The following is a 26,990-nucleotide window of genomic DNA, read 5'->3' on the forward strand; positions in this document are numbered from 1 at the left end:
ATTACAGTATCAGATCAGCAGACAGACCGCAGCATATTTAGTATTAATGACAATAAACGTGCTCATTCTGAAATCTAAATAAATAATCATACTTTGTACCGTATGTGCATGCAATAATTTGCTAGTTTTGTAATTATGTTGTAAACTTACAAGTTACCTAAACTTATTTAGAGAAATAACGCTGACCGTCACAGTGTAGCTGAATGTCAAAAAAAACTTTATTTATACCCGTGTCATTAACAAATGCAACAGACACACTCACCTTAACGGTTTTTTATAAATCCATTATCCTGCCAGATTAAAACATAAACATTGCAAATAACACCAGAATTTACAAATAATTAACGTACATATATCCTAAAAATTAACCTTGTGTAACTTATACGCTGTAAAGGGGGTAAATTTTGATCATGATTTTGAATGGAAGTCAATGACGCTCTCTGCCGGTTGGGTATACCAAGATGGCGGCTCAAACTCTGCGCTGGCTTCACCTCACGCAGTTACGTCAAGCGTTCTATGCGCAATCCAGTCATTTATATAGATCAGTGGTTATGACATAGTTTGGACAAGCTTATTATTATTCTTTTATGTGGAAAAAGATATAAATAAAGAACACGTGAGTGTGTCCAAACTTTTGGCCTGTACTGTAGTTATCGGTATCGGTAAAATCCAGGTTGAAAAAAGGTTGACCTCTAGTTATTTTCAACCCTCCATTGGGTCAAAATGGGGAGAAACACAGCTGTTGGGTTAATTAACCAGTAAAATGTTTGTGTTTGACCCAGCAATGGGTTAAAATAACCCAGAATTTTACATTGAAACAACCTAGCATAATTTATGCGTTGGGTTTGTCCTTTTTTGACCTAATGCTGGGTTGAAAATAACACAGCATTTTAGAGAGTATTTAAATGTTTTATTATTTTCATGTATTTTTAAAAGCAGAAGTTCTCAAACTTTTTCAGCATGCCCCCCCCCCCAATGTATGGTGCATCTCTTCATAGCCCCCCAAAGAAAATGTATTACATAAAACATTCCATAACTTAAAATTTAAATTAAACAAAACGTATTAAATTATAAAATGTATTGCTGTTGGTTAGCAGCCTTATTTTTCGTAGGTTTTATTATACAGAATGTATAATAAATTAATGTATTTTATAAAATGTCATAAAACTGGCGCCCCCCCGGCACAATCTCAGTTTGAAAACCACTGTTTTAAAGCACAGTGCTTTTTATCTTTTCAAGTAAGCCAGCAAAGTTATATCCTAAAAGATTACTGTTCACTGTAGTTTGAGATGTCAGTAATAATGTTAAACATTTATATTTGTGTACACGTGTGGTAGTGTGGAGAAGCGACGCCGGGAGCTGGAATGCCGCTACATCGATGAACTGGCCGAGCTGCTGTCGGCCAACATGAGCGACATTGCCAGCCTGAACGTAAAGCCGGACAAATGCCACATCCTAAAAAGCACCGTGGACCAGATCCAGCAGATTAAACGGCGCGAGCGAGGTGAGTACCCAGTAATGCACACAAGTATTTCCTTGCATTTAACAGTACAGTCAAGAAATTGACACTAGAGATACTCTGGAGTTCAATAGTCTACAATGATTTTGCTATATTTGGAACTTGTATGATAGTTGGCTGGTTTCTTTGTTGATGTCCCTGATTTGCTTGGTCTGTTTGTTGACATCGCTGATCTGATTGGCTTATCAGCTTTAAGCATTATTGAGGGCAACAAGAGTGTAAATAAATAAAAAATGCACACAAAAGGTTTCAGTTTGGTTGTAAATCACAGTGGTGAGAACTGGGTCTTTCTGTCGTCACTCTTTTTAATAGCTAAACTGCTGGCGTACAGCTTTTACATGGATATTCCCAAGAAACGTGCTTATTTGCCTGGTTTGTTTTTAATCAGTAACTGGTCAGTGCTTTTAAGAAAAGCCATAAAATGATAAGAACACATTATGTGCAGTGCATTTTATAAAGAATTGGCAAGAAAATCTTAAAGAAATTTAGCTGTGCGACAAAAAAACTGATGGTGTGTAAAGAACATGGATATACACACTGGTGCGTAACTGTAATTACATAATAATTAAATAATTTGTGTATCATTTTGGATGTACGAACAGTCATGTGTTGTTTTCCTGGCCCAGGGGCCATAAATGATTGTTTTTACATGATGTTAGTTGTTATCTCAAAGTTAAATGTCTGTGTTATGTTTAAGGCAGACTTGTAGTTGGCAGCCAAGTATAGAGCATTTTGGCAGTGCATGTTTGGTGGCTTATGAGACAATGTTAAAATTATTACATCCATAAATAATTAAATATTTGGAATGTGACACTGCATTTGGCAGTACCATAAATCATAGTCATAGAAAAAAATAAACAAATAAATTGACAATAGTTAGGCAACAGGTAAGGCAAAAGGTTTTTATTGTTGTTTATATGTCTGTGTGTTGTCAGTGTTTCCGCTATATGCATTCAGCCGTGGCGGGCCGCCACGCCTAAAAACATTCCCGCCACGCCTGCGGTTGTGGCTAGAAGGGATACAGCAAACAAAATCTCGCCGGATGAGCACTGCTTTATCCTAATCCTTCATCCAAAATTAACCCTAAACACAACATTTCATGGGATTTATGCTGCGGTTGTATCTTTTCTAGCCAGGACCGCTTTTTTCATCCTAATCCTAAACTTTAAAAAAAAGTTTGCTGTATCCATTCTAGCTTGCAAAATGTTTTATTAACTACTAAAATGTTCGCCATGTCTTAAATAGAGAAATAAATTCTCTCTTTAATTCGCGTTGTTCACTCATTTATAAATAAATCTCCTTAAATATCATAATTTTCCCAAGGAGTTTAATTTCATGAGCAAATAGCTTAAATCAACAGAACATGATGATTATGTCTTTGTTTGGAGAAAAAGAATAAAATAAATAAGCCTACACGAAATTTGTTTCACTTAAATGATTAGCAAATTGACAAAACAAATTAAAAAGTAGCCTAGCCTATTTGAGTTTCTGTTCTTTTTTGTGACGCGCTCCAAAACGGACGCAGCAGAAATTCGCATCATGTTCTTTTTAGGAAGTACACTCATCACATGTATGCTGTTCACCAGCGCGTATACATAGAAGAAACATTAAACTTTTTATTTAACATGTTATGTGAGTTTTTTGGACATTCTTCTGTCTAAAGACCTTTAAAGGTTTCTACTTATTACTGCATAATTTGTGGTGCGGCCTTTATGTCAAACGGTCCGGGTATTGAATAAAATTGATGCTGATGTCGTATAACAGGTCGGGTGTTTTATTAATCACTGCGGATGTGGGTTTATCAAACAGGATCGGTGCATGACTCAACAGGGAACTGTAATGCTAAACATGAGCACCAACTTGCACACAACATTAAAACTACAATGAAAGAAAATAAGAAAATAAATTTTAGAAGAAACATAGAAAAGCAATAGGCTATAAATATAAGGAAAAGGAAATGAGAGCATGAAAATGATAAAATACATGTTAGTTTACAGTATATTCTACATTAAAAAAATATTATGTATACATTTAACCACCATGGACCCCCCTGCTGCCACAGCTGGAAAAAATCCTGGAGGAAACACTGAGTTTTTTAAAATGCTTTAAGACAAACCATGTGTAAATTTATCATTTAACACCATTGCTAAGTATTTTCTACATAAAATGGAAGTTTCCAAAGACACTATTAAACCGTGGTTTGAAATCGACTCGATTTCCTACGTCACAAACATTTAACAAATCACATCATCATGGTTGATTAACATAGATACATAAATACATAGTTTGAAACATTGATACTTTGTAGATGACAAGGGTGTGCCATTTTATACTGTCCTTGATAAAACCAGTATAATTTCTTACATGATAAAAAAGGTAATTTTGTGTTATTTTTCATATTTTGAATACCGTCATAAATATAATTATCGTAAATATTCTACAAATATCATGATATAATTTTGGGGCCATATCTCCCACCCCTAGTAGATGATGCATGTAGCATCTATGTAAATATAAATCTATGGTCCAAGGTGGTGCGAAAGTGTGGAGGTGGGGACTAATTCGCATATTCATAGATCAGCATATACTAAATGAGGCAAGGGGTACTGAGTTACATTCAAGCTGTTTTAAAGCATAAAAAAATTTCTGTCACAGGAAGCATATGCTGTATTAGGATGCTCAAAGATGAGTTTTAGGTATAAAATTATGGACTTTTAGTTAAATTGCTTTCCAAGCAATAAAAAATATATTTATTATGTTGTTAAGATGTGTACTTGCTTCTGCTGTTTTACACCGGTGTACCAAAAAAAGGCTTAGTTCTCTGACTAAAGGTCTAGTCTTTTTAATTGCAAGTCCACTTGATGGTTAAATATTTTCCAAGAACGACCAGTGAGAACTTAAGTTGAGTAAAGTCCTTGTGACCCAGGCTTATTTTCTTATCATTGATAGTTTTATTTGTTAGCTATTTAATGTTGACCTTAAAACAACGCCAAATATAGTATTAATTTAATTGGCGTAGCAATGCAAAAACCCTGCCAATATTTACATTTGCTTCAGGGCTTTTCCATTTTTTTTCATCTTTCTTTCTCCACATCTATGAAAATAAATCATGATTGCATTAATCATCATTCTTTCTTCTAATAAGAGAAATTTGGGAACTTGCAAATGAACTGAACTGGAAACAAAGCCTGTCAACCACCTTCACATTTCATCCTTTATCTAACCTTTGGAAGTAATTCAGAACATCTACCGGGCCATTCTTCATTCTTACATTGGTAAACATGTTATTTTGTGATTTGCAGCCCTGAAGAATAGTTTTTTGGCATGGCAAAATAAGAGACCCCTGGATAGTCGATATCGCTTGTGGAAAACAAACCACTAGGGACGGTTTATCTTAAGATCTAGAAATTAGTTTGTTAGTGTTAGATAGCTCTGGGGTCTTTGTGTTAGGAGGGCAGGCACTGGCTAGCACACACTGTCTCTGATTTCTTTGTGGGACTGTAATATATTTACCATAATCCTTAAAAAAGGCACTTGACAGATAGTCACTGGAACCTCGGCGCTATATCTGGCACAACTGCATGTGCTGGTGGGGGGAAATGAGTGATTATTATTAGCTAGTTTGACTAAGCTGTTCGAAATAGGTTAAGTTAAATTGCACAGGTTGAAATAATGTTAACTTTGGGAAAAACTAAAAAATTATGGGAATATAAATTGCATGTTTTGGGTGATAAGGCGAAATATATATATTGATGTTTCCTTGCTTTTTAATGTCGAATATGTTACAAAAAGTTAAATTGAAGCAAAATAACAAGTGAGAGTTTTTCAAAAACTCAATAAATCCATTTTGACAAATTTCGGTGTTTTCTATACCAAGAAAGTGACAAGATAAAACCACTATTTTCTGTTACAAACCTTTACATAGCATCTTTAGGTTATAATAACATAAAAAATTCAAATCCATAATTTGATTTTCAAAGATTTATTATATAAACTGATAATTTTTTCCACAAGTTTTTTTTTTCAAAATGCTATTTAACTATTGAATCAATATATAAATGTGCATTCATCTTTGCCATGTTATATTTATTTAGTTGACTAGTGGTAAACACTGATTAAAAAAATAAACATTAATGGCATTAATCAAAACACTTACTTTATCATATTAAGAACACTGTCATTGCTGCTGTCATCCTTAAGACGTCGTCGCTGAACTTTTTTGACATCGATCAGCTGTAAAATGTTTTGATCCTGCTCGATTTTTGTTGACTTCATGTAAACTAATGGAAAGTAATAAAAAATAATGTTAGCTTGACAGAGTTTGATTTTGTGTGAGAACAAGCAACAGCCGGCATTTTTCCGTCGCCCAAGTGGCTTGCGTTTCTTCTCTGCCACAGAAAACCACCACAGGTTTATCAATACCATCAAACGTATTATTTTGTTTTTGTTTGTTTGTTGGTCACGAAGTACAAAGTAGATAAGGAAAACTAGATGTATTCAACCATTGTTGTTTATTAGGGGTGTAACGATACACCAATTGCACGGTTCGGATCGGTTTACGGTTTCGGAGCCACGGTTCGGTCCGATTCGGTTCGGTTTGCTGTGGGTGTAGGGCTCCTGTAGTTTTACCAGCAATGCTAAGGAACAATAGATTAACTTAACTTAATAACAACAACAAAAATAACTTGATGTTTTCTTTATTCACTTAAAATCAAACTTTAACTTTAGTAATGCAGGACTGTAATTAGCTGTTTATCAGGTGATGAATATCATTCCTTAGCTAAAATGCTGAAAATGTTACTGTTGAAGTCAACTAATGCATGAAATAAATGTACTATGAATCTGTAAATCTGAGTATAATGTGGGTTTATTATCAGTAAACTCATCAAGGTAATCATCACACACACACGCACGCAGGCGCACACACACACACACACACACACACACCAGAGGTCGCGTTAGACTTTCACTTTTAAAAATTCTGCCATCACTATCACTTATTATTCGTCATTTCATGCTTTAATGATAATACTTTTTTTGTTTACATGTTCATTTTTAATCATGGACTTACAAAACGAGCATTCAAGTTAAAATGTGTTTAATTATTTGTGAAGAAGAGAACAGATGAACAGAGACCATGCATCACTTTACATGTTTAACATCATGAAACAGATGAATTAATGATTTTTTTCTCACAGTGACAGCGGAGGCGATTAAACACGCGAACTTGTGCTGAACAGGCAAAAATAAACAAATCAAATCTCCGTTGCGATTAAAATGGCAACAAACGTGTAAACCCTCTGTTTTTACCTCAGACAGACGACGTCTTGTTACATTTTTACTTTTGTTCTGAAGAATGATCTTGCGCTCTTCTATTTCACTTCGGTTAACCCGATCTGACACGCAAGCACAAACACGCGCGAACGCAAGTTACGACAGATTGTGTGTGATTTGTCTACGACACAAATTCCATTCCTGTACTCCACTGCAAACCCAAAATGCTCCCACACAAGAGACTTAAATGTGTCCGGGGCATGGGCGTCGGAACCATTATACGTGGGTGGGACAGGACCCACCCACTTTTTAAGACCAATGATAATGGACCCACCCACTTTTTCTGTAATTTAGTGCATTTGTCTGTTCACTTATCAAAGCGCTGTTAGTCCAAATCCATTCCACTAGAGCAGGGATCCCTAACCTTTGCTTTTTTTACACCGCGGACCCGTTTCAGCTTTTAAACATAATTCGCGGGGGTGAGTGGACGCTGAGTTGCTGTTCGAACAAAGTGCTGAAAAACCTCCTTTGCCAAATGTTTTAAACAGAAGTAAATGTCAAACAACCATGCATTAGGAAAATTAATAACTGCTTTATTTATAGTATATTTTCTATAGACGTGTAAAACCATATTATAGCGGATTATATTACTTTCATTGTTTTACGAGTTTGCCTGCCCATTTAGTCTTAATAATTAACGGTAAACGAACTTAGCTTGGTGTTCTTAAAGGCAGCTCGAGCCTTAGGTCGGACTCGAGCCCCAAGTTCAAGACACAGAAGAAAAAAAGAGGAGATGATGAGGAGAGATGCCAGAAGAATTGCGTCTGTCGCGGAGGCACAGAGACTCCTGTTTTGCTTTTAATGATAATTAACACAGCACTAAATGTGGTTCCTTTCAAACGTTAAAAGTGTAGGCTAATCGTTAAAATATTATTACTGCTGTAAAATAGTTTATTTTGATTATGGTCCCACGATCGCTGGATAAATTTCAAGTTTTTTTTTACAGAAGCCTGCAATTACTTTTAATTTGCGACATGAACGTCCTCACGTATTGTTATTATTTGCGAGGTACATTTGCAGATAATTCATAAAGTCATACCTCTGTTTAATCGATTGTGTTTTAGAAGTACACATGCTCAAACTCTTATGACAGCATTGTTTCCCGACGGATACCATAAAATAAAGTGATCTCATTTCCAGAATCTCACATTTAAATTTCTCTAAGAGAGAGAAAGAGAAATTGGGTATAACAAATAAAAAAGGTATACAAAAGTTGTATCAGTTTACCTTCATTTGTTTTTCTTACCTTTTATTTCCTCAAAATAAAAAATAAACATTGTAGCCTACTGTCAGCAGAGTAGAGAAAAAAAATGACACAGAGAAAGATAAATGAAACATGACATCTGTCATTATTTGCTAAATATTTAAAGGGCTATTAACAGAATTTCGACCGTAATAGGCTACTGTCTTTAATTTAATAAACGCAAATGTTCAGGCTAATTAAAAGGAAACATGAAAATGTCATCTATTGCAGTAAATGTATTTTTCGGGGGGGGGGGGGGGGTATGTATAGTGGGACCCACCCACTTTTCATTTGCTTCCGACGCCCATGGTCCGGGGGATCCGCAATCTCAGGCGGAGCAGCCGTCCTGTGACCTGCGCTCACTCCCAAGTCATGTGACATGACATGCACTTGGAAAACAGTAACTTTGGAATTTACTATTTAGAACAGCATTTAAAAAGCTTTTATTAGTCGTTACTAATACACTTTAATCAAATATATGCAAATATATTTTTTAATAAATAGATTAGTTAGTCAGAGATAAGTGACATTAACCTCAACAATGGGCAGCAGGAGGCGTGAGAGTACCGCGACACGACACGGGAGGTTCGCGATTCGTATCGTGGGTGGTGTATCGCGATCGTTCGGTTTGTAATATCGTTACACCCCTATTGTTTATAATTCGTGGAAAGGTATGCTGTTATTTGTCGAGCAGATATATTGCATTCTGCAGAGAATAGACTGGCGTTTATTGCGTTTTGGGAAAAAGGGGAGAAAAGATGACACAAAACACGGCGGATATGAGATTTTGTGTAAAATTAGGAATTAATTTTTTTAATACTAACCTGTTACAATACTGATTTTGGTGGCAACTATTTTTTTTTAAATGCCGTTTATCGCGTTTTGAAACCAAACTCTTCAAGTATTTCAAAAACAATCTGTACTTGTGTTAGAGAGTGTTTTCCTATGTGAATGTTTTATTTATACATAACAATACATAAAATTGTGCTCATATAGCTCAGGGGTAGAGCATTGCGTTAGCAGCACAAAAGGTCATGGGTTCGAATCCAGAGAACACACATGCTGACAAAAATTGTATAGCTTAGTAGTATAGGCACCGATTTCTTTTTCTGCCGGTGGGTGCTCGGCACATCATCACACAATGTGTAGGTTGCTTATTAAAGGCAAACGATACAGGAACGCAGCAGCACTATTTTTATATGCAAAATGTGATAAGTAGATATTACAACTCGTGAGATCCACCAATTAAAGAGGCTCCCCAATTTCAAAAGTGTTTTTGATTAAAATAAATTGATTGATTAATATCTGGTGTTTTTCCGTGGGTGCTCACGGGATTGGCGCCTATGCCTTGAGTGCTTTTTTTAGTCGCTTTGGATAAGCATCTGACAAATGCATAATGTAATGGGAAATGTAAATTTAACATAGTAATAAACCGTCATTTTGACCAACATGTACATTTTTACTAAAATCTGTCTGAAATGGACTCTCGTGACAAAAATTAATCAGTAACCTTTCACAATAAAGTTGAATTGGTTAAAAAAAGTTATTAATTAGCTAACAATAACCACTACTCCTACAGCATTTATTTAATTAAATGCTTAGTTCATGTTAATTTTAGCATTTACGAATATATTGTTTAATTGTAACTGTTACGTTAATTAATGAACAGTGAACAATAAACTAACAATTGTACTGGGATTAACTAACATTAAAAAAGATGAATAAATTCTAAAAAACTATATTGCTCATTGTTAGGTCATGTTAGCTATTCCATTTACTAATGTAAACAAATACAACCTTATTGTAAATTGTTACTAATGATTCAATTCACATAAATACAGCATTGTTTACTGTGCTGTAAGTTAGTTTGGCAAATGTTTTTATCAACATTTTTGTCAATATTTAGGGTCATATCACTCTTTCGCTTGTTTTCGTTCTTAGGTTTGTCACCCAATGCACAGACCCTCGTGTTTTTCGTTCAGAGCTCTCAGGCCCAAGGGAAGGGGGGCCGCAGGGGCGTGTGAGAGAGCAGCCAATAGTTGGTCTGTCCTGCCCCCTGACCTTGTGTAAGAGAGGGCCTCTCGTAGGCCTCCGCGTCCCCTCTCTCCATACAAGAAAGAAAAAGCAACTTGCCACCGGTCCTATACTATCCCGGGCTCAGGAGGGGGAATGTTGTCAGATAAAGATGCACTCTTTCCTGTTAAGATGAACGTGACGGATGTGCACAGGTTTTTGAAATGTGTTTACCTGGACTGTGACCTGATGAGTCACTTATGACACTGTTGAAGATTATGATCCTCAAGAATATTTGAGATTAGATTGCATGAGCTCTAACTTAAAGGTGACGTTTGTCATGTCGTCCGTGTTAACATGCTTCCTTTTATCTTTACCTATCATGTAGAGACAACTATAGATAAACAGTCCATGAGTAAATACGTAAACATTATTGTGATAACAAAGCATTGTTTGTTTGAGTGTCCTTACATAACATTATTGACCCGAATTGAGGAAATTGAGCAGGACGGACTTATCATCCAGCCAATGGAAAATGCAGGAAGTGTTCAGGAAACCCGATTGAAAAGCATTCTGAATTATATTGATAAACTATTTGTGTTTGGATATGGGAACGGTTGATTGCTATTTGTGTCTGACTGTTAGTTGATTGAACAAGGACATAAGACCAAACGTCCCTTTCACTTTACTAAAAGGTACATCAAAGACATTTTTCACATTTTAGGCATACTCTCATAAAGCAGTGCACTTCATTAACATTCCAGTCCCTTCACAAATGCACTTAAAAAAATTCAAATCCGATTCAGTTTGAAACCTGAGAAAGGAAGTCAGAGCACCTCGGATGACAAAGGTCAGGAAAGTAGACAGCCATTAGCTTAGTTTGTTGAGAATGCTGTTGATTGTCTTTGTGAAAAAGTAGTAGTTCTTCTAAATATAAACATTTTCTCATGATTTATTTAAACTCATAACTTTCCAGAATGCTTTCTTTCTTCAGTTGAATATAGACACTTTTATATAAAAAAAATGCCATCATGTTATTTACCTCTATGGGAGCAAACATGGCGAAGCTAGTTGTCGTGTATTTTGTTATGAGAGTTTGAGACATACAAGAACCAATGAAATTCGATGTTCAGTCCTTCCAGTTTTTTTGGTGATTGTTGCAGGCAAAAATCCTTGATCTTGCGGCGTGTTTTCTTAAAAAAAAATTATGCAATTTTATGCAATGAAATTGCGTGAACTTGCAAAAACTGTTTGCAGCATTTGCAGCTTTTCATTGATGTTCATGTTGCATAATTAAGTCACTTCTTAACATTCCCATGACAACAGGGGACATGGCTGCGCGTGTGTGAAGTAAATGCAACATTTTTAAACTTTCTGCAAAAATATATATGACTTTTTCTACGAAAATGCTGGGATTATGAAATCATGCAAGCCCAGCATATTTTGCGAGCAGAAATTAATGCGGCTAAAGTGCGGCCTATTTAAAAAATGCGACCCCTGCATAAATATGCAGACTTTGGCTGATTATGCATCATGCGATCGCAAAATCAAGTTTTTCTGGAGGGACTGGATGTTAATAACATGCTGCCGTCGTTTTCTTTTACAAAAGTTAGAAGACATATATTAACCCACTGAATTACTGGATAGATGTAACCCAGGAACACAAAACCAGTCATATGTAGCATGGGTAGCAGTAGTTAAAAATACATTATATTATAGATATATCATTAGGATATCATATGAAGATAATTAATATGAAGATGCTTTGTGAATGTCATACCGTAAATAAATCAAATCTTATTTATCATTAATAATATGTGTTGCTAATAGAGGTGCAACGGATCACAAAACTCACGGTTGGGATTACATTACGGTTTTTGAGGCACGGATCGGATCATTTTTCGATCAGCAAAAAAGGATGGGAAAAATCAAATAACAAATCAAGAAATTACAAACATTTATTAAAAAAAGAACAAAGTTGCACATTATGTAAGGTCTAAAATTATCATTTAGTACAGAAATCAAATCAATTAAATAATAACAGTGTATTTATTGTATTAATTAAATGTAATTATTATTTTTTTAGAGCTTCAGAAGTGATTTTCTCTTTGTCTTGGGTTGTTTGATTAACATTAATGACACAGACTTAAGTAGGTTAATTGAGGTTACTGTCTCTTTAAGAACAAATAAGCACAGACACACTTTAGACATAAACAAATGTTTTTATTAGAAAAAGAATACTGTGGAGATAATTTTGTTTGTATGTGCCCTGTCAATAAAGATTTTATGTTTGCTTGACATAGGGATGCTCATATCAGTTAATTTTCCCGACCGACAACAGTAGCTTCTAAACCGAACATTAACCGTTAACTTATAAGATTTTAATATGAAATTGTCATTGAGTAAAAATACAGTTGACGGTTGTCTGTGAACTAGTAAAAACAAAAGATTTAATTTGAATGTGCAAACAGAGCGACAGACCAACAACAGAACCAGGATTCATACATTATCAGATATTCACGCAACATTACCTTATTAAAAAGCACGCGATCAGTCAATTAATATCCAAAAAGGGCAGATTGTCTCCGTTTCATCTACCACAGTGGTCATTTCTAAAGCAGGATGCTTTTCAGAAAGTTTTGCTTTTGCGTCGTCTTTCTCCGTTTGTGCAAAAAGAGAGATGTTTATGGACAGGGTCAGAGGCCACCAGCGAACGTCTGTCCGGATGTGCGCGAGACGGACTGCGTCATCTTGCGCGGACATGCGTGCCTCTCCGTTCAGCTTCCAAACATGCATACAAATGTTTTTTCATACAAATTATTACTTTATCAGACCGTCAGGGCAGCAATAATTTACAGGACATTCACAAATTAAAGATAGAAAAGTGGCGAAATGTCTCTCGGCTCATGACGACACGCACCATGTATTAACAAATATTTTTTATTTTAACTGATAATGTTAATCGGTCATAAATTCTTACCTTCGGTTAACGGTTAAACGGTCAATATGAGCATCCCTACTTGCTCAATGAAACGCGTCTCTCCTTGTGCGCAGTATTAAGTGCCCTTATGCACGCGCGCACACAGACAAGAGGGTGAATGGTGCAGCATAAATAATTGTCCCACATAAAAATGTTATGTTGTTTTTCATTGCTGTATTAGCCAAATGTATTTTAATACACTACAGTATGAGATACAGTGACGCAACCCTCTAAAGTTTACACATCAAGAATTCTGAATCTGCTGATCTTTAAAGAATGATCACGTCTGATTGGAGCTGGACCGGACACATTTGCGTTTGTGCGTAAAGTAAACTGCTCACTTTAGCGCCTTTTTGTGGATAAATTGTTTAAAATCACTTGAATGTTAACATTTGAAAACCTTTGAAACACGTTCAAATGATAAACTTTCTCTATTTAAATTTGCGTATTAATCAGCGAATCACATGCAAGCTGAACCGTGGGTCGTGATCCGTACAGATCACGGTTCAACTTCGATCCGTTCCAGCAATAGTTTCTAAGGACTTCATTTGGACAACTTTAAAGATAATTTTCTCAATATTTAAATATTTTGCACCCTTGTATTCCAGATGTTTAAAAAGTGTGTCACGGACAAATTTTGTCCTTTCCTTACAAATCATACATCTGGAATTGACCATTATGACTGGTTTTGCAGTCCATGGTCACATTTGTGCTTTTGGGAGCTTTACCATGTTTAGACCCATGTAAGATGATAACATGAAGGCATTTTAAATAAATTGTTTCATTTGTGTTTAACAGAAGAATGTAAGTCATATACAGTACATCTGGAATGGCATGAGGCTATGATTTAGCAAAAAAGACTGTAATAATAAATACATTGCAGGACATTTGCTGTTTTCATTAAAGACCTAAATATGGTGCTGCCTCTTGTATGCCTCTTGGATAAACTGCGATCTGGTACATCATTATCAGCAATACATTAATAGTTCGTATAAAATTTATGTCCATGAGTCCATTTCTGGTCATCTCAGATTTTTTTATGGAGATAAAAATTAGGATCAGGGTTTTTTGTAGTTTTGCATGGAGATACGAGTGTATATTAGTGTCGGGTTTTTAGTTATTTCCCAATGGCATTTGGTTGGACCTGGAAGCGGTGCATGACGTCAGACTTAAAGCGATAGTTCACCCAACTCTCATGTTGTTACAAACCTGTATAAATTTCTTTGTTCTAAAGAACACAAAGGACGAGATTTTGAAAAGTGTTTGTAACCAAACTGTTATTTTCATAGTATTTTTTCCCGACAATGAAAGTGAATAGGGTCCGCAAATGGTTTGGTTAAAAACGTTTCTCAAAATATCTTTCTTCGTGTTCATTAGAACAAAGAAATTCATGCGGGTTTGTAACAACGTGAGAGTGAGTAAATGATGACAGAATTTTCATTTTTGGGTGAACTACCCCCTTTAACAAGCGGATTCTGAGCATCCCAGATGTCTGTGCATAGGCGTGTCACACGCCAAACACTTAAAGCACTCATATCACTCGGATCAGAGCCGTTATGTTATCATATCAGGTATCACTTTCAGGGTAATGCTGCTGTCAAGTAGCTGGCTTTGTTTGAAGTGAGAGTGGTGTCAAAACAGTCCTCGTAACATTGTTAAAGGTTGTTGTTGTGAGACGGACATAAGGACTTTCCATCTGCGTCCGGCTCACTGTTATTTTTAATTGAGGATTCTGGGTGGGAAAATGTGATGACCTGTAGAACTTGCTGGTCTCGTAATGTTGAAGGCCAGGGTTAGGGATGCACCGTTACTGGTATCGGGTATCGGCCTCGATACCACATTTTCAAAAGTACTCTTACTCGTTAAAAGTCCCCCGATACCTGGAATCGATACCACGGTCTGAGAAATGTCTATGTTTGAGCGACGTGTAAGGGGTTAATGCCTCTTGTGTTGTCCAAAGAGGCAGAGTTTACAACAAACTGGAAAACTAGTCCTTTGTTTTTTTGTTAAATTATATGACTAAAGCTGTTACCTGTACATTTAAATCATGTTTTTTTATTAAGTACTCGGTATCGGTATCGGCAAGTACTGAAATGCAAGTACTCGTACTCGTATTCCAAAAAAGTGGTATCGGTGCATCCCTAGCCAGGGTACGTAACTTTTTTGGGGTAAAACAGTACACAAAATCAGTTATTGAGTACACAGCCGTCGATGTGCACCGGTAAGCTTGTAATAATGATAAAACAGCTGTTGGATATAATTTTATAAATCCTACATGTACAGATAAGCATTTAAAGTAACCTGCAATTTTTTGTGAGGAAAAACGTGAAGGCGATAGAGGTAAAAGTTTCAGATTTCAGTTTAAAATGCAAATGCAAAAAACAGTATGCACAGTATGTAGTCAACAATGCTGTATACTCTTGTGCTGCATTTTTATTGACAAATATGACCCTGGACTACAAAATCAGTTGTAAGTTGCACAGGTGTATTTGTAGCAATAGCCAACAATACATTATATGGGTCAAAATTATTATTTTTATGCCGAAAATCATTACAATATTATGTAAACATCATTTCCCATGAAGATATTTTTTAAATGTTCTACCATAAATAAATAAAAATTATTTATCGCTAGTAATATGTTTTGCTAAGGACTTAATTTGCCCAAATTTAAATGTGATTTTCTTAATATTTAGATTTTTTGCACCCTCAGATTCGAGATTTTTAAATCAACAAACAAACAAAAAATAAAATATAATAATAAATAAATCCTTTTTATGGCATTGATAAACCTGTGGTGGGGAAGAAACGTAAGCCATCAAAATCGAATAATTTATGCGAGAGGCTCTCTGGAGAAAAAAAATGCTGGCTGTTGCTTGTTCTCCTGACAGCATCAAGCTTCTTTCATGCTAACACATTGACCCCAGGGGATCTTTTGAAAAACTTTCCATTATTTTACGCAAAGTCAACGAAAATCGAGCAGGACCAAAACATTGTACAGCTGATCCAAAATAGTTCAGTGACGAGGTCCTAAAGATGACAGCAGCAATGACAGTGTTATTAATATGACAAAGTAAGTGTTTTGATTAATGCCATTAATGTTTATTTATCAGTGTATACCACCAGTCAACTAAACGAATGTATTACGGCAAAGATTAATGCATATTTATATATTGATTCAACAGATTTATTGCATTTTGCGGAAAAAAACAGTTTTTAAAATAAATCTTTGAAAATAAAATTATGAATTTTTTACGTTATTATAACCTGAAGATGCTATGTGAAAGTTTGTACAGAAAATTGGATTTCATCTTGTCACTTTCTTGGTATAGAAAACACATTTTCACCGAAAATAGTCACAATGGATTTATTGCGTTTTGGAACCAAACTTTTCAAATATTGTCCTATCATAACAAACTATACATCAATGAAAAACTACTTATTTAGCTTTCAGATGATGTATAAATCTCAAAAAAATTGACCCTTATGACTAGTTTGTGGTTCAGGGTCACAAATGTCACATGAATTAGTACCTCATATTTTATTTGTTACACGCCAAGCCATCAAGTACATTAATGCAAATGCTTCTAGCTACCCAGTTTCAAGTGCGTGCTGCTTTCCCAGTATAGATGTCTTCAACAGTCGGTTTTCTTCTGAGGTCAACTTAAGTGCAAGAAAGTCTAGCTGAGTCGGGTGCATTTAAAGGTAACTCGATTGCCCTCTTGAGTTTCGAGGTTTGCAGACGTTAAGCATGCAAAATACGACAGCGCGCTTGGAATGTGTTGGCCAAGCGTTCGCATCTGTGTTTGTGTACTACCATAGAATGTATTTCTGGCCTAAATCTCCATAATGTCCAGCAGCTCCTGTCCCCTCCCGCCTGACTGACTGACCTCATTTTAAACTTTGCAAAGTTCAAAAATGCAACGAACAGATCGCACAGTTCTGCAAACGTTTTTCAGCGAGAGCCATGCTGCTATTTTGTATGTAGAAACATACGGCGCGCATAAAGCGCTCAAGCTCTGATCTAAATTTAGTCTTTGCTTCATAAAGACTTCACTTAGAATCCAAACCAAAACAATCACACTCATCCTCTCTCTTTCCAGCTGTTGGACTCTAAGCGGTGTTCTTCAGAAGCTTTTATCTCAAGAGAGGAAGGAAAGTGAAGTAGTTTGGCTGAAGAATAATCATTGACTCGTTATGTCAGTTCTTGTGACAGGAGTGACCGAATTGCGACTCGATGTTCTTGAGAGGGCTCGGTGCACTTGCTACACTTGGCTTCTATCCAAAAGTACCACTTTGCTCGCATTAGCCTTTGAGAGGCCTGCGCTGCGTAGCTTTTTTATCTACCTAGTCCAGGAGAGGAAGAAGGACAATAGTGAGATGATGCATGTGTTTAGTTATGCGTGTATGGAAGTCTGTGTTCATAGTGCTACAAACAATGAGTAGGGGTGCGCGGGGTTATTTGTTAGATGGACTGTTTACATTGTTGCACAAGGTTGAGCGTTTTGTTTTTCCGGTATTTATTCACGCTGCCAAAAGACGATCTTACACAAACTATTGGATATAATATAATGTTTTTCCAGAGAGTTATTGATGAACGAGTGTTTTGGTAGCATGAAGGTACATTTTTTCATCATATGTTTTTTTTTTTTTTTCGGTTTCTAAGTTGGGTGCGTAAGATGCCAAATCCAATGCTATGTCATATTAATCGGTGTCTTGTTGACTAAAACATTGCATTGTTTTGAAATATGTCTGCAGCTTTATGCAACTTTTTTGGTGGGCTTGAAAATATTTTGACCCACCGGGGTAAATTGTAACACTGTGTTAAAACTAACCCCTCTTTACTTACGATATGAAAACCGCTAACGTTAGCGTAATTCTTTCCAGTGTTTTAAATAGGCTACACACGAATGATTGCTGGCTGCCAACAAAATAAATGTGCCTGTCTTATCAAAAAATTGGTGTCAATTTTTTTCATATTTTTATTATTGATTGAATAAGGTCACATCAAAGGTCACTTTGATGCGCATTATCTCAGAATTTGATTTTGAAACTGTAGTAAGATTATTACAGACTGGGTCACTGCTTGTGCTGCTTTTTCTCAAATATTTAGACATTTGTATACATTTATAATCAAACTATTGTTAGAAAAGGGGCTGGATGAATGAATACAGTGTGGATACCTGTCTATTATAGACAGATATATAAACAATATCCACTTCAAGTATATAGACAAAGTAGTATTGAAATATCTGCATACAAACTTAATTTTTAGCAAGTGTTACAACTAACCCCCTGTCTGTTAAAATCAACCCCACCTATGGGGTAAGTTGTAACGTTTGCACTTCTGTCACGTTTGGTGTAATTGTCCAAGAATGGACACAAACTAGAAACAAACAAGTAATAGAAACAAACTTCAGATGTTCATTTGTAGCCGAGATGTGTGTTGCTTGTGTAAAAATACAATTAATTAAACTCAAATACTTTTTGAATGATTGAGCCAAAACCAAAAAGCGTAAGGTTGTACCCCGCTCTCCCCTACACATAATCCAACTTTTAGATCCCCTTAGATTCATGCTGTCTGCCACCGTATATTACGTTATATTAATATGAATTAAATCACAATAATATTAAGAAAAGGAGAAAATCTGTTTAATTAAATTTATGTCTTGGAGGAGCTATAATACTTATTTTCTGCTTATCAGTTATTGTACGATGTGCCGATTGGTTGATTTTACCTATTTGTCCAACCCCTCCTCCACTGTGATTGGACAGCCGAATGAAAAGGACAAAACCTGACAGCTCCAGCCATTTTTGAAAAGCGCTGTGCTTACATTGGAAACAATTGAAAACATATGCAGGCATAAATGTGTACACGTCCCCTTATAATACATTTTTTTGTGTGTGTTCACAGAGAAAGCAGCTCTGATGTCTCCAGAAAATGAGGTGCAGAAGAGCGACATATCGTCCAGCAGTCAGGGGATGGTAGAGAAGGAAGCCCTCGGGCCGCTCCTCTTAGAGGTATGTTTCTCTTTTAAAAAAAGCTAAATTTATGTTATACAACAACAATGTGTTGCTGTAAAATTTTATTTGTATTTACATCTGAGGTTGGCCCAGCTCCGTTAACTGCGGCTGTTGTCCTCAGGTGCTTTTCCTTAAAACATCTTCCCCTTATTATTTTTTATATCTTATCTTCTGTTTGGTTTCTGTCTTGTCTTCCCCGACGCTGTTTCCTGTCCATTCCTCAAGGCCCTGGATGGCTTCTTCTTCGTCGTGAACCGTGAGGGCCGCATCGTGTTTGTGTCTGAGAATGTCACCGGTTATCTGGGCTACACCCAGGAAGAGCTGATGACCTCCAGCGTCTACAGCATCCTTCACGTGGGAGATCACAACGAGTTTGTGCGTAACCTGCTGCCCAAAAGCCTTGGTGAGTCTCTTAGTTAGGAAGGTCACTGTGAAAGCAGACAGATAAAAAGTGTTTAAAAATCCTAACCAACGTGGAGTCTAATAAAGGACCAATTCAAAATGCTATATTTTATTCTGTGCAATGCATTCTGGGACTGCGGTTGGCCTCATGTATGTAGCTCACTCATTTTGAAACAAAGCAAAAAAATATGTAATAGTCCGCTAAAAGCTCTGTGGTAATGATTCACTGTTAATACTAGGGCAAAGGTCAAACGTCAACCGCTATCGTTTCAGCACTCCACCGGTGGTCCTTATCTATGTATGTTTTTTTAGTAAACGGTGTGCCGTGGCCTCAGGAACAAGGCCGGAGGAACGGGCACACGTTTAACTGCAGGTTGCTGAAAAGGCCTCCGGACGAGGTGGACACTGAAAACCAGGAGGCTCGACAGCAGTACGAGCTTATGCACTGCTTCACGGTTTCTCAACCCAAAGCAGTACAGGAGGAGGGCGAGGGTAAGACTACATATATAACCACATAAATATTTAACATAGTGTAGGGAGTCAAACACTGCTGTTTAAATATAAAATTGACACAAGCTATTGCTACACTGTGATTACGTGGCACTGTTCCTATTTGGCGGATTTCTATATGTATACAGATTTCTGATGTTACTTTACAGCTACTGTCTAAACCTAATGATAAATGTTGTAGTACTTAGGATTTCATCCAAGCCACATTACGGTGTCTGTTTTTTTCACAGACTTGCAGAGCTGCTTGATCTGTATAGCATGCCGAATGCCCCGTCCACCGCAGATCCCTGTCAATACAGAGTCCTTCATCACCAGGCAGGACCCTACAGGTAGTCTTTAATTATATACACATACATTTTCAGCTAAGACCTGTTGGACTGGACAGACCATGCAATGCCCATGAAAAATGTTTTGTTATACTCAATCTAGGTTTTTTACTCTTTAAATACCCTTTAAACTTCACAACAACACTGAGCTGATATATTGTTTCCAGCAGTTGTGATTTCTGTAAATAATGTATACACTCAATATACACCAATCAGCCATAACATTATGACCACCTGCCTAATATTGTGTAGGTCCCCCTTTTGCCACCAAAATAGCTCTGACACGTCGAGTCTAGTGGAGCACATGCTTTTTCTATCAGAACCAGCATTCACTTTTTCAGCAATTTCAGCTACAGTAGCTCGTCTGTTGGATCGGACCACACGGGACAGCCTTCAGTGAGCCTTGGCCGCCCATGACCCTGTCACTGATTCACTGCTTTTACTTCCTTGGACCACTTTTGATAGGTACTGACCACTGCAGACCGGGAACACCCTACAAGAGCTGCAGTTTTCGAGATGCTCTGACCCAGTCGACTAGCCATCACAATTTGGCCCTTGACAAAGTCTCTAAGATCCTTTCACTTGCCCATTTTCCTGCTTCCAACGCATCAACTTTGAGGACAAGTGTCTGGAAAATGAAGGATAAGCAGTGAAGGCTGTTGGTCCGACTGTGGCTAAACATTTATGAAACTGTGAATGCTGGTTCTGATAGAAAGGTCTAGTGGAGTCCATGCCTCATCGGGTCAGGGCTATTTTAGGGGACCTACACAAATTAAGGCAGATGGTCATAATGGCTGATCGGTGTACATATTGCTCAACTGACACCCGGCCTGTGTCCCTTTGTGTGTACTGTAGCCAAAGAGATGACAGAATTCAGGTTTACTACCTAGTGGATCTGAGACATTATACAGTTTTGGTGTCGGGTCGACCATGTAGGGTGTGCATTGTGCAAAGTACTTACGGTCGCCTCTTATCAGCTAAAAAACAGCTGGAGAACAATAACAAACATGCAGACTGAAACTGAAACCTTTTCTATTCTTGTACGAGGAAACGCTAAACTATTGTTGTCAAATCTGGACTTTGAAAAGCTTCCTTTTCAACAGTAAGTGCTGTTTGAGAAATCCCTAATGATCTTTCCCTGTGGGTGTATGTGCAGGGAAAATCATCTCTATTGAGACCAGTGCTCTGAGGGCCACAGGGCGACCAGGCTGGGAGGACCTGGTCAGGAAGTGCATCTACGCATTCTTCCAGCCTCAGGGCAACGAGCCCTCCCATGCCAAGAAGCTGCTTCACGAGGGTGAGCACTTGAACCTTCATTGTAGTCATTATCATATGTAGTACTGTACTGGGTTTTTAAATATTTATGATTTCTCTAATGATAGTCAGTCTATTAGACACCTGAATTTATATATTAAATGGCTATAAAAATATTTGAGCAGGATTTAATATTAGTTATATGATATTTAGAGGTTATGGATGTTTACTAAGATCATTTGATAATTAAGATAATTTGCTTTCTTCACGAGTAACGGCAGTTATTAGTAAATGAGTTGCCTTAATAATCTTGAATTTTGATTGTAAATGTGAACACCAAACAAACTGGATCTTATACTTTTTGTGACTCTTGACAGTGATGACCCATGGCACGGCCATCAGTCCTCTGTACCATTTCACACTCAGTGATGGGACGCCCCTCAGTGCGCAGACACGCTGCAAATTCTGCTGCCCCCCAAACCCAGATGTACAGCCCTTCATCATGGGCATTCACACTATAGACAGGTAACTTTTGCCACAAAAGCTTATCCATGTAAGACAACCGTTAGGAACATCAAGTTTTTCCTAGACAGCAATGAGATTTAATGGTGAGCAAGTGGAAAGGCTTTTCAAGTTTTGGCCGGCAGGTTGAGACTGAAGGTACCTTTAAGCAACATTTCCCCAGTTGCACCCCAAGCACTGGAGTGATAGCTGCCCACTGCTCAGTGTGTGCATATGTGTTCACTACTCTAAGGTTAAATTTTGTGTATGGGTTACCAAACTTGAAAATCATGTCATTTTTAAGTTAAAAGCAGCACATCTGAGGTTACTCTGAGGTCTGGTCTCTGACAATTCAAATGTGTATTTTAGGGAACACAACACTGCTAGCTCTCAGGAAAACACTACCCCCAGCCTTCCGTCTCCTGCTGCCCCACCCTCCCGCTCACCTGCCCTACAGCCCTCCAGTGACCTCAGCCTCCATCTCAGCAACAGCAACGGCACCTGTGCCACTCCTGGACCCCCCACACCCACTCCGCCGGGTTACCTGACACCCAGCCGCGTCGGGCCATCTCAGCAGGTCAGCAGCCCGTCTCCACTAGGCAGCCCCCTCACAGCCGCCCCTACCTCATTCATGTCACCTCGACCTCCACGGGGCAGCCCGGGCCTGGCAAGCAGCCCTCGGGTACCCGGCCACCCCTTTTCACCCTCGGCACCCGGTATCCACTCGCCTGTCGGTGGTCTGACCAGGCAGCAGTCCGGCGGCGACGTTGTCAGTTTCTCTCTCCCCTCACCTCTAACCTCTAGACAGACTCCTACCCCCAGCAGCTCTCCGGCACGTCAGCCCCCTGCCAAACCTCCAGAAGCATGCATAGACGAGCCTAAGAGTGCTGCTGGGGGCAACCCCAAACTCAACCAGCTCCTGGACGGCAACCCTGAACACGACTCCCAGTCCCGTTCTGGAGCCCAGTGCCCGGCCTCTCACAGCACCCTGACTGAGCGGCACAAGATTCTGCATCGCCTGCTCCAGGACATCAGCCCTGCAGACGTATCCAATGAGCCTGAGATCAAGAAGGAGCCTCCAACAAGTCCTAATTCGGCTTTGGCGGCAAGGATGGGAGGCGGGAAAGAGCCGCAGGACCACCAGCTGCTACGTTTCCTGCTGGATACAGATGAAAAGGACCTGGAGGACCTGCCACCTCCAGCCGCCCTCAGCCTTCAGACGGTCAAGGTGAAATCAGAGAAAAAAGGGAGCAGAGAAAATGTACCATGTGCAGCTGCTGCATCTGCAACGACATGCTCACCTAAATCCAGTGACAGGCAAAGCCCGGTATTTGCATCCACTTTCATTTATTCATTGTTTGTTCTGTATTTAACTACTTTACTATTTTTACTATTTTTTAATATTAAACATGCATTTTTAGACCCTGTTTTTAAAAAAGTTGCTCAACAACTAGCTTGTGTGTAAATTTCTTCTTAAATTGTCAAGGCCCTGTTTTGATTTTGGACAGTTATTCTTGGACTTTGCCTTTTTTGTGGTCTCTTTCTTGTGCCTTTTGATGTTTGTGACCTTTGCTCTCATTTCCACTCCACCATGTTGTGTGTTTATATGAGTAGCAGTTTCCCAGTACCGATCTGGATACTTTAAACCAGCTGTTGCCCACTTTGAGAAGCTCAGCAGGAGGGAAAGCTGTGGAGGAGCCTGCACTCATCCAGCCCAGTGAAGACAACCTTTCTATTGGGTTGAGCGTGAAGAAAGAGTCACCGGTAACGTCGAGCCAAGGTGTGGTCCATTGTACCATGAGAACCTTACATACCAATAAAATAAATAACTAAAAATTCTCAATACCTACTTAACATCATCTCTCTGCAGCATTCCCTGATGGCTCAAACCTCACACGTCAGTCCTCTTTTGAGTACTGCGACCCCTCCACGCCAAACCAGGCCCAGGGTCAGGTACAGGTGGCTGATCTGGGGCAGACAGACCCATTTCAGCCATCTAAGGAAAGCGGCAGTCCCTTTGCCAATCCAACCAGCCTCAACTCTTTCAATACCAACACAGGTATTGAACTGAATGAATACATTAACAAGAAGATATAGAACAAGAAAGTTTAGTTAAGTAGTGCAGGAGAGGGTCGATGGATTTAACAACCATTGCTTTCTGTAATTTAGGTTTGGCCAAGCTGGAGCTTCCTGATTCTCAGCAGTTCCCTTCTTTGCCCTTGGTTGAACCCATGACTTTTGACAGCAGCTTGGGCAACCAGACGCAGGCCCCTCTGTCCTCTCCTCAAGAGTGAGTATTTTTCAGTGTTGTTTGCTGGTGATTGGGTTAATAATCTTGGTTTAACTATTTCAAAAGAATTTGTTTGGTGCCACCGTCCTTTCTCTTTAACTGGGATTCAAATGATTTCATTCATGCACTGAGCAGGCAGTGTGTTCCCTGTCCGCTGGATGAGATGCTGTGTCCTCCCACCACTCCCGAGGGCCGTAATGATGAGAAGGCCTTGCTGGAGCAGCTGGTCACTTTTTTAAGCCACACCGATGAGAGCGAGCTGGCCGAGTTGGACCGAGCACTGGGCATTGACAAGCTTGTTCAAGTAAGTGTTAAGTGCATGCAGTCAGAACTCTAATCCGTTCGGCACGTATCCACAAACAGAGCTACAATTGGACCCCTACTTTGGGTTGGTCAAATGCAACACAAAGTAGGAGTACCAATGGTTGACTGCCTTACCACCTCATCTACAGAGTGGATGCCTCGAACCTGTCACCCCGGCCTTTCCTCTGCCTCAGCTCCCAAACGCTGTACCTATGGACCCCAAGCTACCCAGCTATCCCACCCAGTTCCCATCTTCACCCTCACAGTTTCCTCCCGAGATGGGCACAACACAGGGCATGAGCTTCGGGGCCCCAAGAATGCCGTTTCCTGGCAACGCGGGCATGGCAGTGCGGCCCGGCATGAACCGGACTCCCGGTGCGCCCAACCAGCTGCGACTGCCTCCCAACCAGCTGAGACTCCAGCTACAGCAACGTTTGCAAGGTCCACAGCAGGTAGAGAGCACCTCCTCTGGGATTGTGTTGCTTTGTGTAACAGATCCAGCCAATGCTTTTGATTTCGCTCTTTGAAATAACATGCTGTGGAACTAACCTAGCCTTTTGTAAGCTGCAGCTGCCGAGCGAACGAGTGATTAGTTGCACTTGTTTAGTGGTGATCTATTGCCCGTGTCTCTTTTCCCCATCAGCTCCAGAACAGACTCGCCGCCATGGGCCAGTTCCCACAAGGGGGGCATGTTGCCATGGGGATGCGCCAGGGTATGCCGCAGCCTCAGATGCCCTCTCAGGTTAGTGTTGCATTCGCCGAGCTGGATCATAAATGCATTTCATTAAGGTGCAAGTCTTTCATTTAAAAACACTGTTTATTTTGATTATCAGTCCTAGTTGTGAATGTTGGTCACAATTTGGTGTGATTTATTTATTTTGATAAAATGTATAATTATTTAAAATGTTTGCTAAATTTACTGCCGTTTTAGTGTCACGTTTAATTATATGACACATATTTTGTACACAAAGGTCATGTAAAGTGCTATAAAAGAAATATAATGCCTGTAACTGACCAAGAGGCTCCACTCTCTCTGACAGCCTCCTCTCAACGCTCAGATGATGGCCCAGCGGCAACGGGAGCTCTACAGTTTCCAGCACCGCCAGCGGCAGCTTTTGCAGCAGAAAGTCATGCTGATGAGGCAGGGCATAAACCCTGGACCTCTGGGAGTGCAGCAGGTTCCCAAGGGTCCCCCGCAGCAGCAACCACAACCTCAGCCACAGCAGTTTGGCTATCCTCCAGGCTACAACGCCATGCCTGGAAGCACACCTACCTCCCCGAGCCACTTTAACCCCATAGGGGGACCTCTGGACCCCAAGCTGTCTACCAGGGGTGGCATGGGCAACCAAGGCATTATGGGAGGCATTCAAGGACAGTTTGGTGGACCTGTGAACACTCCTGTTCAGCAGGGGCTTTTTCAGCAATTTGGGGGGCCTGGTACGTCTCACGTGCTTGATTGCATTTAAGATGTTTTCAAGTTTTTGATTTATCTTCATCTACCCAATCTTTTTCTTACAGGCATGATCCAGCAAGGAGATCCATCCTTTGCTCCCGAGCTCAGCCCAACCAGCCCTTTGCTTTCACCACAGAACTCCACCTCCCAGAGTCCTTTGCTCCAGCAAACGCAACCTCCACCTGGTTATCAGTCACCTGACATAAAGAACTGGCAGCAAGGCGCTATGGGCAACAACAGGTATGGTGGCTGATATTCAAAAAGGAGGTTGAGGTAATGTTGGATGTTTATGGAGAAAATGTCTTACATCACCAAATGTGTGTTTAAATCTGACTTAAGATTCTGTCTCTTAATGTTATAAATGTATAAAACATTGTTTTGTGTGACAGTATATTTAACCAGGCTGGCGGCCAGCCTACCTCTCAAAGCTTTGGGCAGCAAGGCGTGTATAACAACATGAGTATCACCGTCTCAATGGCTGGCGGATCAGGAGCGGTGAGCTCTCTACCTCCCATCGGACCATCTGTCGGCATGGGCAACAACAACCTTGGCATCGTCACTTCAATGTGTAATGATCAGGTAAGATGGTCACCGTATTATTTATTGAGATGATGCCATGCTTTTGGATGCCAAGAAATTATATCATTTATTCACCTTGGAAACCCAACTTTGTTCTTCATTCATGGAACATTGCTTTTTCCAGACCTTGATCACCTTTTACCTTTTTATAAAGATAAGCCTTAGCATTCTGCTTACTTCTTAATTTCTCTGCAAATTGTGTAAACATGACAGAATTCACATTTAGGGTAAACAGTCCCTTTAAGCCTAATTTATACAT

The 26,990-nt window shown here is 39.1% G+C and overlaps 1 protein-coding gene across 1 annotated transcript in view; it reads left to right on the top strand.

Moving 5' to 3' along the window:
• ncoa1 (nuclear receptor coactivator 1) overlaps positions 1-26,990 on the top strand; it is a 62,570-nt gene that overhangs the window by 34,462 nt on the left and 1,118 nt on the right. The window contains exons 4-20 of the mRNA XM_065256121.2: positions 1,338-1,504; positions 19,004-19,110; positions 19,339-19,516; positions 19,828-20,007; positions 20,256-20,354; positions 21,508-21,648; positions 21,983-22,130; positions 22,476-23,433; positions 23,721-23,886; positions 23,977-24,165; positions 24,276-24,396; positions 24,532-24,700; positions 24,849-25,151; positions 25,343-25,441; positions 25,740-26,136; positions 26,218-26,392; positions 26,542-26,731. Of these exons, the coding sequence (XP_065112193.2) occupies positions 1,338-1,504; positions 19,004-19,110; positions 19,339-19,516; positions 19,828-20,007; positions 20,256-20,354; positions 21,508-21,648; positions 21,983-22,130; positions 22,476-23,433; positions 23,721-23,886; positions 23,977-24,165; positions 24,276-24,396; positions 24,532-24,700; positions 24,849-25,151; positions 25,343-25,441; positions 25,740-26,136; positions 26,218-26,392; positions 26,542-26,731 (3,787 nt within the window). The remainder of the gene's footprint in view (positions 1-1,337; positions 1,505-19,003; positions 19,111-19,338; positions 19,517-19,827; positions 20,008-20,255; positions 20,355-21,507; positions 21,649-21,982; positions 22,131-22,475; positions 23,434-23,720; positions 23,887-23,976; positions 24,166-24,275; positions 24,397-24,531; positions 24,701-24,848; positions 25,152-25,342; positions 25,442-25,739; positions 26,137-26,217; positions 26,393-26,541; positions 26,732-26,990) is intronic.

Source organism: Paramisgurnus dabryanus, chromosome 12, assembly GCF_030506205.2.
Source record: "Paramisgurnus dabryanus chromosome 12, PD_genome_1.1, whole genome shotgun sequence".
Classification (NCBI taxonomy): Eukaryota; Metazoa; Chordata; class Actinopteri; order Cypriniformes; family Cobitidae; genus Paramisgurnus; species Paramisgurnus dabryanus.